The 13,783-nt window shown below is 34.6% G+C and overlaps 3 protein-coding genes across 6 annotated transcripts; 1 reads left to right on the forward strand and 2 right to left on the reverse strand.

Annotated features, from left to right (window-relative positions):
* Positions 1-2,565: 2,565 nt before the first annotated feature.
* LOC108568553 (serine protease 53-like) lies at positions 2,566-5,149 on the reverse strand. Its single transcript, XM_017929724.1, has 8 exons — positions 4,987-5,149; positions 4,594-4,933; positions 4,250-4,539; positions 4,081-4,194; positions 3,535-3,615; positions 3,161-3,479; positions 2,811-3,106; positions 2,566-2,756 (listed from the first exon to the last, which is right to left on the reverse strand). The coding sequence occupies exons 1-8, from the start codon at positions 5,023-5,025 to the stop codon at positions 2,640-2,642; spliced, it is 1,596 nt and encodes a 531-aa protein (XP_017785213.1). The 5' UTR covers positions 5,026-5,149; the 3' UTR covers positions 2,566-2,639.
* A 267-nt stretch (positions 5,150-5,416) lies between these two features.
* On the forward strand, positions 5,417-8,122 carry LOC108568592 (carotenoid isomerooxygenase). Its single transcript, XM_017929776.1, has 11 exons — positions 5,417-5,559; positions 5,613-5,712; positions 5,768-5,879; positions 5,935-6,081; positions 6,131-6,339; positions 6,395-6,559; positions 6,615-6,739; positions 6,792-6,974; positions 7,030-7,290; positions 7,483-7,581; positions 7,632-8,122. Exons 1-11 carry the CDS (start codon positions 5,455-5,457, stop codon positions 7,824-7,826), a joined length of 1,701 nt encoding a protein of 566 aa, XP_017785265.1. The 5' UTR covers positions 5,417-5,454; the 3' UTR covers positions 7,827-8,122.
* A 165-nt stretch (positions 8,123-8,287) lies between these two features.
* LOC108568591 (probable phospholipid-transporting ATPase IIB) lies at positions 8,288-13,391 on the reverse strand. 4 transcript variants are annotated; one of them, XM_017929775.1, is made up of 16 exons: positions 13,246-13,300; positions 12,656-12,774; positions 12,180-12,438; positions 11,964-12,113; positions 11,648-11,902; positions 11,492-11,594; positions 11,201-11,408; positions 10,749-11,137; positions 10,451-10,692; positions 10,206-10,382; positions 9,908-10,157; positions 9,643-9,851; positions 9,222-9,581; positions 9,025-9,163; positions 8,752-8,955; positions 8,552-8,685 (listed from the first exon to the last, which is right to left on the reverse strand). In XM_017929775.1, exons 2-16 carry the CDS (start codon positions 12,757-12,759, stop codon positions 8,552-8,554), a joined length of 3,183 nt encoding a protein of 1,060 aa, XP_017785264.1. In that variant the 5' UTR covers positions 12,760-12,774; positions 13,246-13,300. The 4 variants fall into 4 exon arrangements, with proteins under 4 accessions (XP_017785261.1, XP_017785264.1, XP_017785263.1 ...); XM_017929774.1 differs by lacking the exon at positions 13,246-13,300 and adding an exon at positions 12,848-12,940; XM_017929772.1 differs by lacking the exon at positions 12,656-12,774 and having other exon boundaries at positions 8,288-8,685; positions 13,246-13,391.
* Positions 13,392-13,783: the final 392 nt, after the last annotated feature.

The raw sequence follows: 13,783 nt of genomic DNA on the forward strand, positions 1-13,783 counted from the left end.
TAATTATAAGATGATTCGTGAAATTATATAATTTAAATGCAAGTTTTTAATTATTGTTTACAAAGTGAAATCTTGTGTTTATGGAATAATTTCTGGTACAAATTAATGCAGATGTAACGTGGATGGACTTAAATGAAAACCAAAGGTGACGGATATTAACGTTAATGAAATTAATAGATTAAAACTTAAAGTGAGGAAAAGAAAAAATAATGAACATAATAATATTGATATTAAAAGTTAGTTTTGATGGCCATTCTATACATACGAGGTTTAGTCCGGCAGTAAAGTTGTAGGCGTATCCAATTTTCGCTTTGTATTATTAACGTTAACCTTTTTATTCATACATTATATTTAAATATATATATAATTTATATAAATTATATATGTATACAAAGAAAAAACGATAACACACAAATTAAATTGAAACAAAAAATATATATATATACATACACTTCTATTGATATTGATGAATTATATAAGAGAAAAAAAAAACAAAAAAAGAAACAAGATTCATACGTATAGCGATTAGTTATTTACAAATTGTCTCTTCTATACTCACGTCGATTGTTGAATTTTTATGTAACTGGTATCCAAGGAGTTATTTAAGAATTGTTGATGATTGGATGACACTATGACAAAATATTATATGAAAGAAGCAACAACAACAACAACAAAAAAAAACCATAAACATAAACAAAAGAAAACATTGCTGCGTGGTTATATAATATTAACCGAGTATTTTTAGGGGTAATGTTTTTTATGCAGTTGATTTCTATCCGACTTTGAAATAAAAAAAAAATGCGAAAAAAAATTAATGAAAAAAACGTATATATATATAATAATAATAATAATGAATTAAACAGAATATGTAAAGTAAATAAATAAAAATAAAATAAACAAAATGTTGGTAGCCAATGGAACTCTCTCTTTCTCTTTGTACTCAATGATGTATTTTATTTGTCTTTGTTTTTTCTTTGTTATTATTTTTTTCTATTAACCCTTAAGCATTTATGTCGTATATATTCGTCATGGACTATTCTATTGCGTAGCGCTTATGACGAATATATTCGCTTCATGATACATAAGCCGCTTAAGGGGATAATGTACGGATACGTTTGTTATATTCCGGAGAAATATATATTTGGGAGAGTTTTGTCTTAGTTTGTTTAGATGATCTAACGAAGTTGAATACTGAGCTGCGAATTTTCCGCCTCTCTCGATGAGAGGTTTCTCTTCGAGTCTTGTAAAATATAATATACTCTACTTACTATACTATTTTCCTCCTTGTTTTCTGTAGTCCTTTGGAACTAGGTGAACTGAAGAAGAAGAAAAAATGAAACCTAACTGAAAACTTAACGATAAGTAATTTTTTTTGTTTGTTTGTTTGTTTGTTTGTTTGTTTGTTATAAGGAAAGTGAAACAAACTGTGTTTGCGTTGTGTGAATGCGCCGGGTCTTTGACAAAGTTGCGGAAATCACTTAGGACTTAACATTCGAGTGAATTTATTTCGAAGAAAAAAAAACTAATTATTATAATAATGATGATGAAAATAACTTAATTAACCGACATATCGTTTTTACTAATTGTAATTGATGTTACGAGCATTTGAGCTTTGTGTGTGTGGATTAAAGTAAAAGTAAAGGAAAAAAAAAATAATAATATGCCCTAGGCTCGAATAACTTTGCCAACAGACCCCCGGTACAGCCGTCTAGTGTCCTTTTTGCAGATTTACCCAAAACAAACAAAAAATATTTAAAGAAACATTTGTTTCAATTGTTGCCATTTTTGTTTAGTTCGTTCTTTCCTCCTTCCCGTTAATGTTTCCGTTTCCCATTCTTTATAGAATGGGAATATTTAACGTTTTATGAAAAACGGATGGTTTTTGAGATGAGATACAAAGATTAAAAATTGTTAATGGTATAATCTAGTAGATTGTTATTGCTAGACAAATTTTTATTATTAATAGTGAACGTAATATTATGGAAGCCATTTCATGGTATGTTACTTTTTGCCGACAATATAAGAAGGAAAAAAAAAGATTATGTCTATTTCTGTGTGATTTATTTTCCACTCCATCTCCATATTATTTATTCCATTTGATATACGAAGCTCGCAGCAAATCCCGAACGTAACAAAAACTTTTATTATACTTTCTGTATAATAAAATGTCACTTCCTATTTCTTTTTTGTATTTGTAATAGAAACTTGTAATAGAAAGTATTATTTTATTATCTTTCCCTTATTCATAACAATAAATAACTTAATAACTCATTTTTTTCTTATATCTTTTTTTTTTTCAAATTTCTGTGATTTCTTAAATTTGGAGAAATGAAACATCACTAAATACAAACACAAAAAAATTGAACTTATTATTAATAAAGTTATTTTCTAAAATTACAAAATATTTCATTTTTTAAAAGTCATGTCTTCATAGAAAATCATTTATTTTTAATGAAATAATTATAAACTGAAACATTTTTTATAAATAAGTTCTAATTATTTTAAGGAGTCTTAAGATTAGCAATATATATAAGGTAGGTAAATTATTGTCTTTTTTTTTAATTTGAATCTTAGATCTAAATTTGTTGTATCAAATTTAACCGGCGCATCCACCAAATATTAAAATGGAAATTGTAAATTTAATGGATTTCAGCATCTGAATGGTATTTAATCCAATTTAGGTAATGGCCAACGCGCGTGAAGACGCTTGGAAATCCCATTTCGCATCTCTTCGTGGTAAACGAGAAGATTCCTACCTGAAAATAATAGATATAATAACTAACAATTTATCACATCTAATACAAACTTACCAATTTGTTGTCAACAATCAGTGGACCTCCGGAATCGTTGTCGCAACCACCGAGCAGTTTTTTCCCTTTATTACCCAAAAGGCAAATCTGCGTTTTCCGTATATCCGAGTGCAATCTGTATTCCACCTTGCATTGCCGATTGGAAAGCACCTGGCTTTCCACCGCCATCAGCACCTCGCTCACCTCATCCTGAGTATCATCCGAAGTCTTCCCGAAACCCAACATGAATCCCGTTTTACCATCGAGCGAATATTCCATCTCGCTGAATTTAGGAAGTTGAATTGCATCCACGTAATCTACACCAGTTCATTTCAATATTAATATATTTTGCTTTGTTACTTGAGACGTACTCGTATACCGGATTTCCTGCGACAGTCGAACAAGGGCTATGTCATTCTCGCACGTATTGTAATTGAAACCTTCGTGTATTATAATTATGTTGCTGGTGTGTACCTGATGACGGTCGTCCTGCACAAACAAGCTATGGTAACCCAAGAAAACCGTCACAGAATTCGTCCTGTTGACGCAGTGCGCTGCGGTTAATACGTAAGACGGAGAGATCAGAGACCCACCGCACAATGAGCCTTGCATCTCCAACAAAGCGAAAGATCTAACAGAATGCGGAACAACCTCTTTTCCTCCTATGATGCGAGGTCTTCCAACAGCGATCTTAAACACATAATGAAAAACATCATTCCGTTACAATTTAGTGAAATTATCTTACCGGAAGTGCACACAGACACGTGAAACAGAGTATAGAAAACATTGCGACTGTATGATTAACGAATCCAACCAAATCGCATATTTATACCACTTATCTACGTAAACAAATATACGTAAGAAGACAAACAGTTCTTGCAAATATTTGCGTCCGCAGGAAGTAGTAAAAATATGATCTGATCTTAATTAACATTACATTTTCATTCAAAGTTTTCATATAACTTTCAATCATAATTACTAAACTTAAATTATAGAAAAATAATCATAATTTATGACAATACAGTTAATAAGATACGAAATTGCTGCAATTCAATTTATTATATATATTATATGAAATTGATCTCAATTTTTTTTTATAAAAATTAAGAAGTTTCTTTTTTTAAATTAATTTTTATTAAAAAAATAAAATGTTTAAATGCGTTACAATCTGTGTTTGTGTCGTGATATGAATAATATGTAAGACGTAGTTAGAACTAAATATTTTTAAAGTATTTGCAAATTGTAGGTAAAGAGTTTCTTATCGTTGATATTGCAAAACAAACAGGTTTCATATCAGTTTAATATCGGTGCTCGATTCGATCCAATCCAAATAACTAGTGGCACGTGTGAAGACAGTCGGTAAGCCTAGTTCACAATCTTTCCCGGCGAAGGATAACACACCGATCTGCAATAAATAATTACGAAGATTCGAATCTATCCTCGAGCCGTGATCCACTCACCAGACGATTTTCGTGCAAAAGCGGTCCTCCGGAATCTCCATCGCATCCACCGGTCAATGTCTTATTAGCATGAACACCGTTCATACAGATTTTAGTATCATCTATATCCGTAATATTCCAATAGTGCAAACGACACACTCTGTTGCTCAAGATGCTGTTCGAACTGATCAAAAGGTATTCATTCATCTCCTGCTCCTCTGTCATCCCGAACCCAATGACGGATGCGATTTCATTTTCGAACGACACGTCGGCCTCCGATTTCGAAGGTAATTGTATGTAATTGACGTAATCTTAAATTGCGTATCGCGTTATACCATCATTAATTACTTACTTACTTCAATTACCGTTTATTTCGACTTCGTCGATCTCTATCAATGCTATATCATTAGCGTATTTAGCTTCGTCAAAGTCCGGATGAATTATGAACGTAGAGCTATTGCGCTTTTGGTGGAGAGGCGCTTCATTCTCATCAAATAAACTATGGTAACCTAGGCCAATTGTTGCTGTGACCGTACGGTTCAACAGGCAATGAGCCGCAGTTAAAACGTATTTGCTGGAAATCAATGAAGCTCCGCACCAGGTATTTCCAATTTGGATGAAAGCGTAGGAGGGCACCGAATGCGGCGGATTCAATATTGTTCCACCTATGATTCTCATCTCTCCATAGCAACAACGATATTGTGCCTTAAAAGCAATTTAAATAACTACGAGAAATTACCTACATATGTTCACTTTACCAATAAAACCAAGAAACCGAAATACTTAATTAATCTCATCTTGAATCTCAACTAATAATTACGCGAACACTAAACAAATGTGTTCATACTTATATGAAACTCCTATCGCATTATATGATAGATATGCATTGTTTAAAATATTTTTGATTGCGCAAATAATAAAAAGAAAACATATTCATTGATTTGCATTTTTCAACGCTGAAATCAATTGTAATTGTCCTTTATGTATGTTGATTACAATTAATTTAATGTGTTAATAGAAAAAATCCAAATTAATTAAGTAAATAATATTGATTGCTGCATTAAGATTTGAAATGAATCCTTCATTCGTGCGTCCAGTGGTCGAAAATGCGGAAAATCAATTGGCATTGTCCGCCCTGACATAAATAGAGATGACCTTCAGCAAATTGAATTATGTCGCGTATTTAAGGTCGAACAAAATGAGTCGGAGTCGTCAGATAAGTAAAAATGTCCGGAGTAAAGAAGCAGCTGAATCTTCGGAAAGAAAATCGAGAGGTGTTTGATTGGTCCCCGCTTCCAGCAAGGAAGAAACTGGGAGAAGTGCCTAAAATCGTAAGCAAGATAAAAAAGCATCACTTGGTAATCCAATTTGCATCATTTTTCAGGATAATCAGTCTAAAGATCTGTACCCTAATTGCGATGTCAACGTGTGGTTGAGATCTTGTGACGAGGAAGTCACCGAACCCATCCTTGGAAAAGTCACTGGTAATATATAAATAGCATCAATATAAACCATCAAGTCAATGATTAATGTCCTAAGGAGAAATACCTAAATGGTTAGAAGGATCATTATACAGAAACGGCCCAGGATCTATTAAGGTGGGATCAGAAGAGTTCGGGCATTTGTTCGACGGCTCTGCCCATATCCATAGGTGAATACAGTTTCTTATAAAAAGAAATTTAACAATTACACTAAGTTTTATTCAGGTTTATTATTAACTCAGGAAATGTTAAATATCAGTGCAGATTTCTGCGATCAGATGTTTACAAGCGGAACGTGGAAGCAAATTGCATCGTCGCCACGGAATTCGGGACTAAATCTGTAGCAGATCCTTGTAACAGCATCTTTAAGAGGTCTTAAAATTCGTAACTATAATTATGATATTGATTATATGTTTATTAGGGTTACATCGCTGTTCAAACCTGAAAAAATGATGTCGGACAACGCGATGATTTCCATTTATCCATTCGGAAAAGATTTGTACGCTTTCGGGGAAAGTCCAGTAATACATAGGATAGATACTGATAATTTGGACTCTCTTGGGAAAGTTAATGTGTACGAACGTATTGGATTGATTAGTCAATCGTCGCATCCGCACATCGAATCTGATGGTAAAATTATGCTAAATGTTTAATGATAATGACTGTTTACTTTTCTATTCTGTAGGTTCCGTGTACAATTTAGGCATGGTCGTCGGAACCTCAGGTCCAGTTCACAATATTGTTCGATACCCAATTGGGTCTAGTTCTGAAGAAATGTTTGATAACGCAAAAGTCGTGGCGAGTTTACCAGCAAGATGGATGTTGCATCCATCCTACATGCATACATTTGGTAAGTTATTTCTTCAGACTCTGATTATCAATATAATTTGAACATTTTAATACAGGAATAACTGAAAATTACTTTGTTATCGTGGAACAGCCTCTAAGTTTATCATTGCCTTCGATGGTGAAATGCACATTAAAGAACGATCCTCTAGTCGGTAGTTTTTCTTGGTATGGAGAAGAAATGGTAAATTTTAGTTTTTTTTGTCCAACTATTAAATTAATCACAATATTTCTAGACGCAAATTAATTTGATATGCAGAAAGACCGGTCGTTGTGTGCGGAAATTCTTCGCCGAATCCTTTTTCTACCTACACATCATAAATCAATACGAAGACGCGGAGGATGAGACCGTAGTTTTGGATGTGTGCGGATACAGAGATCCGGCTATGATCGATTGCATGTACATAGATGCAATGAGGGTATAAAAGTCGCGATCGACGAGGTGGACTGACTTGAAATTTGAATCCGTTTCAGAATATGCAGAAGAATCCGGATTATGCAAAAATGTTCAGGGGCAGACCGCTCCGGTTCATTCTGCCTATGCTAATGACCGATGAGAAAGTTGGAAAAGCCGGTGCTGAAATATCGGATGACGGTGAAATTTGCGTAAAGCCGCTGAAACTTTGTGATTTGGGATGCGAAACGCCCAGAATAAATTACGAACGACATTTGGGACGCAAATACAGATATTTTTATGCGATTAGCTCGGACGTGGATGCCGATAATCCTGGGACAGTAAGTTAAGAAACATATTTCACGCATCAACGCAATAAGCTACTTCGCACTTAAAATTCCGGCATTTTCGACTTGACTAAATTCTATAATTTAATATGCACCAAATTAGATAGAGATAGCAATATTTATAAAACCAAATTTTGATCTATTAATAAAAATACCATTTGTACTTATTGTTTTCTATCTTTTTAGATTATCAAAGTGGACACATGCATGAGAAATTGTAAAACCTGGTGCGAACCGAACTGTTATCCAAGCGAACCTATTTTCATAGCAAATCCCGATTGTAAAGTGAGTACATTTAATCCGTTTTAATATCACATTGTATGGATTTCTTACAGGACGAAGACGATGGTATAGTTGTATCATCGATGATATGGGGAGGTGAGGACACAAACACAGTGGGAATCTTGATCTTAGATGCAAAGACATTCTCGGAGATAACCAGGGCCGTATTCACAACACCAAGTGCAGTACCAAAATGCTTACACGGATGGTTTCAACCACTACAAACTCATAAACAAATCATCACATAACAAATTGTTTTTAAGTATGCAATAAATATTATTTTACTTGATAATTAAGAAATATATATCTAAACACATGGTTAAAAAATAAGTAGAAGACTATTTTCAAAGACATGAATGCTTCCGTTGTATAAGAATAATACAAGTAATTTTTATCAAGAAAGATATTAGTTATTATATTTAGAACTAGTGAAAATGACATCAAAATGCAGAGATCTAGACATGTTGAACATGAATACAATATTTATTATGTAATTAGTTCTGTGGAATGTATAAGTGAAATAAGCCAAATATATATATAGTAATATATTTTATTTATTTGTACATACCAAATATTATTAATATAATCATTACATAACATTTGTATAACTAATAAATTAAATGTAGTTAAATATGTGTTAAAAAGAAACGAATATAATTTTATTAAATTAAATACATCAATAGCGACAAGATTGAATAAATTAATTAATTTTACTTATTTTTTCCCAAAAGCAAAAAATTAAAATAAAATAATTACAGGTGTATTCGATCTTTACTAGAAACTCGCCAATAAGCTGATAATTGCATCATAATAATAATAAATTCATTATAAACGAAACTGGTGCATCTTCGGTTACAGAATCAAGAGGTAACCGTAATAAAAAAAAAATAAAGAAATATACACAATCGCAACAATCACATCACATTATTAAAACACGAAGAACTCTACATTCAGAAAAACGAAAACTGCCTAATTATGACAATTTGCTGTAACTAGGTGGAGAGAACTTCTTACGCAATATCTTCAGTATATATAAAGGCAGACAGGATATCAAAGTAATTACCAACACCTTCCAGAAGAAGTCGGTTGTTTTGATAAATTCAGAATCTGAAAATGTCGAGAGGTTTATTTAGCTGTCTCTTCAAATGATTGGTTTTGGATGAAAGAACTCACCGAAATATTCGTGAAATAGAATTAGTGAAATTCCGTATACTGCTAACGAAAATAACTCGGCCAGAATCATAAGCACATGCCAAGTGCGGATATTTAATGCAACCATTATTAGTTCAGTTAGGATCAAAGAGCTGAAACTTATTGCCACTATGTGTATAAATTCGTCCTCGAAAAGCAACAAGGCTCCGTACATGATCACCCCACCTGCAAAATTGATTTGCATGATTATTAGAGAATTGTAATTACATTTTATATATATATATATATATTTACCTTGATAAATTGAAATCAAGACCCACATGAAAAAGGTCTTATATGATAGGCTTCGACCTTTCGCTAGTTCCTTGTACAATTCAGGATACGTTAATGCTATCTCAGCACTTACATCTTGATCCAACACCAAACTGAAGACCTGCGGGAATCGAATCATGAAATGGTTACCTTTGCAATGTTCGCGAACGTTTGCTTACCGGAAACATAGTGTATACAGTGGCGTATCCAACCATGAGAAGACCTTGGTATAGAGCCACAGATGACAAGTAGAAGACACTGCTGAAAACCGCTTGCATAGTGGAGATTATGAGACCCCGATGCACGACGAACTGTGACAGAGATGCCGATCTCTTATAGGATCGTCTGCCGTGCACGAGCAGCAACCTGGCAAGATGAGAAAACTGCGGGATGCTAAAGTCGCCTGCTAAACTGGCTTGCTTTCCTTCGCGCCCTTCGATACCAATGCCAGCATCCGCTTGCTGTATCATGCTAACATCATTTCCACCGTCGCCAATAGCAGCAGTTCTTTTATTAGTATGTTTTTGTATCAATTGCACCTGGAAATAAGTTAATAACACGTTTTAGTTCTGAATGGAATATCGATTCCGGAAAACTTACGACTTGTGCCTTTTGGGTCGGAGAACAACGGCAACAGACTACGGCTGGTGCTGCACACGCCAACTCCATAAATTCGGGTTGATAATATTGCAAGCAAACCTCCAAACTGTCACCGCTGATAACCAAAGCACTGTCACCTCTTCTTCGAAAAGAGTTCAACTCCAAATGGGCATCTGTGCGCGTTACGACTTTCTTGAGAACGTATAAACCTGTAATTTACGATTAATTAATATTTAGAAGATAGATGTTAGCATCTAAAAATTACCTTGATTTCTTGATACCAATCTGGAACTTTTAGCTATACAACAAGCGGTTTCCAATTTATCACCGGTCAACATCCATATCTTAATGCCGGCATTTCGAAGTAGTTCCAAGGTAGGCCTCACATTCTCCTGCAATTTATCTTCAACTCCAGTCACACACAGCAATTCCATTTCGCGCTCCAAAGACTCGATTACCTGAGTAACTCGGGATACGCGATCTGTTACAGCCATACGAGCCGCATTGTAACGAGTCTAAAAGAGCCTCATTAAAACACATAAAATAATTTTCATAATATTTACCTCAAAATCTAAATATTGATCTTCAGTCAGTATCTTTCTTGCCACAACCAAAGTCCTCAAACCTTCCCTCGCCATATTTCCTACTTCTTCGTCCAACCAGTCCGTATACTGTACGATTGCTGACATCACAACATCCGCGCCTTTCAAATAGAAACAAATTTCTCCCGTTTGAAGATCCTAAATTATATAAGAAAATCATATTTTTTAAATTTATACATAATTACAGCATAATTAGTATTTAATACTTTAACAATAATCCCCATCCTCTTAGTTTCGCTAGTAAATGGAAACACTTGAAGAATGCTATAATTCAGAAGACGACCACTGGGCCCCCTCAACTGCATCGAACTCAGGTCCCTCAGATTCAAAGCCAACCCAACATCCTGTGTCCATTGAACAAGTGCAACTTCGTCAGGACTGGATGCCTGATAATTGACACTTTGATTAGCAACGTGTTGATCCGCTTCAGCATCCGAAGTAACAGATCCTGAAAACAAAGCTTTTTTTAGTTTACTACAGTAACATATGACATATTACCTTTACCATCATCGCTTCCTTCGGTATTCTCGTAAACCGGAGTGACGTTGTGACACAGGGCCAATGCGACGACAGCATCCTTAATGCGAGTGTTTTCAGATCTTCTGAATTTTCCGTTAGATAAAGATGAGGTTTCGGGATTGCTGTACGCGTTTGTCAACACGTTGGTAACATCCACAAAGCTTTCCGGAGTATAACTGACTGTTCCCAGATGCAGTCGCTTTAATACCATGGAATTTTGCGTTAGAGTGCCAGTTTTATCGGTTAAAAGATACGAGATTCGTCCAAGCTCTTCAGGAATCGTTGTGCACCTCACGGCCGTCCCTTTCATTGCAGGGTCACGGCCTATAGACCACGAGTAAAACGACTTGCCCATATCCAAATTCACCCTCAAACTGAAAGCATTGTGTTAATAACCAAATCAGGAATAAATGTGTTCATCGTAATAAAACGCTTACCTAATAGGAATTATGTATGAAAAAAGCAGAATAAATCTGAATAGGTATCTGTACCAAGGTCCGCTGAATCCTTTCAGAGCCATCATTAGCAAAGCCAAACCAACTACTGCAGCGAACAGAAGTTTAGTAAGTGTATTCAATTCCATGTCTAAGAGTCCAACTTTAGAACGTGGTGCAGAGTTATTCATCACAGAACGAGTTTCTGGACCTAATCACGCACACGTCAATAAAATAAAGAAAAATCAAATAAACACTCTAAAGAAACCAAAACATTCTGAAAAAAATCATTACCTGTGTATATGACAACACCAAGCGCCTGTCCTGATGCAATGACGCAATTAGTCCACAGTGTATTTTCAAGATCCAAGCTCTCGTTTCCACCAGTAGAGTCATGCTATAAAAAAAATAAGAAATTATACAGAAAATACATATAAGTACAATGCTTACTCTAGTAAAAGTGCCAATAAATGAGTGGATATCCTTCTGTGGTTTCTCTACAAAGATACTAGCATTGGTGTTGAACAACTGGTGATCTGCAAGTAATTTTTGGGTGGCCGGAATGGCCAAACGAAGCTTCCAATCAGTTTCTCCATCGAGTTGATCTGTGCGAATAAACACCGATCCGGATTTCTCCGAAGTGCGTAAAAGAACTAAATCCGCTGGTACACGTTCATCTTTATCCACAATTATTAAGTCACCAACCTAAAACACGTCAATTATAGTTGGTTAATTCAATGCGATCTGCAAGATTATCAATACATACTTTCAGCTTCGATGCAGCGACCATTTCATATGGCTTTTCTAAACTATCTATCAACCTTTTGCACTTTTGACTATTCACTTCTTGGTCCCTTTTGTGTCTCCTCAAATCATCAACAGCCTCGCGGCATATCGTCACTGTTAATACAAAACACTGAAATATAAAGAAAATTTTATATAAATATACAAAACGCGTAAATTATTTTGAAAGTTTTGTTACCAGTGGTCCCCAATAAGTATATAGATAACCAATTCGGATATCAGGAACAAATTGACTGGTCGCCATTATAAGAAAATACAAATTGAGGAAGAATTTAAACTGTTGGTACAGCACCAAGGGCAAAAATGTAAAAATGTTGTACTTCTGGTTTCGGATAGCATTTGCGGGAAACTGGCCAGGACTGGGTTTCCCTAAATGTATGGTGCGAGAGGTGAGCTCCCTGGGCCCACAGCATCTTCTCCAGAACATGCACCAACAACTGAAACAAATAAAATCAATTAGAATCAACTGAAACCATTAATAATAGTTAGAGGTCAAATAAGAGTTAAAAAACACACACAATGCATTGGATAAAATAAATGGCATTACCAAAGTCTGACCATTTGTGCAAATGATAATTAGAAAACAATGTGCTACCACCTCTACACTAAGATGAATGCCTGACTCATGCCATGCTCTAAAAAACATGAATTTACCTCAAAAAGAATGGCTCTTTGTGCGCTTTTGTGATCAGCGGTATATCCTCTTTGGACGTAGGCTTATTGAGATTGCTCTGCGATTGAGATTCTACGCTGTCCATTGCGATTAATAATTGCTAATCGGACGCATCGACAAAATAGCAAAGTAAAATTCAAAACTTATTCAGCATCAAAGTTGAGATTATTTACATTTTCCAAGAAAACATAGAAAATTCGTAACTGTCAGATACGTCAGAATCAGCTGATCAGCAAGTTGAAGCTAGCTTCATAAGTTGATTAGAACTAAAATGGCAATTTTATTATTAAATATTATCCAAATAATATACATTCTAGAACAATCCTTTTAATAATTGAAAATATCCGATTTCCCGGTTTGTATTTCTACATACATAATTCACTATATTTCATCATTATATTTATTTGGGTGATTGTCATTGTTTGTTTGTGATTACAGCATATACCATATTAGCAATGATTTAATTGTGTAAAGCCGTTATTTGTAAATTGATTGTTTTTGCTGGCTTATCAACAGTTGATAAGATTCCAGCTTCTGCTTTTTATACGCTAAGTAAAATAGGTTAAATTACCTGCACATAGCTGAGGTAAAATTGCGTCTTCTGTTTCTGCGCACGACATACTCATCATCCATGTCTCCATGGTAGTTTACAGATCCCGTACTTAGCAGAAGGTCGGTCTCCTGGTCGACGTCGAAATCTTGCATTTGATATTCCATCACAAAAATAATAAAATTACAACTAGTTCCTGGTACACATGTCTTCGCCCACCTTCGTCAGTTCATTGTCACAGATTCAAGCACATTCACTATCTTAGAAGAACCGGCAATGCCGTTTTTTTGCACATGCTTATTAATAACTTGAAAATTTTGGCAAAACCGATGATATTGTTTGTGTCAGTATCATTCAATGTTTTGACATTTATGTCAAGCCCATTTTTAGGTTGCGCGATTTTTCCATCAGGCCTTATCACAGTGATTGACTTTAATCTTATAAAAGATCGAAATCATACAAAAAGTAACACAATTTAAATTCAACGGAACGCCAATAATTCGCAACAAACTAATTATTATATAAAATAATTTGAAATTTAAAAAACGAGCAAGAACTT

This window comes from Nicrophorus vespilloides, unplaced genomic scaffold (assembly GCF_001412225.1).
Source record: "Nicrophorus vespilloides isolate i.1.1-1 unplaced genomic scaffold, Nicve_v1.0, whole genome shotgun sequence".
Classification (NCBI taxonomy): Eukaryota; Metazoa; Arthropoda; class Insecta; order Coleoptera; family Silphidae; genus Nicrophorus; species Nicrophorus vespilloides.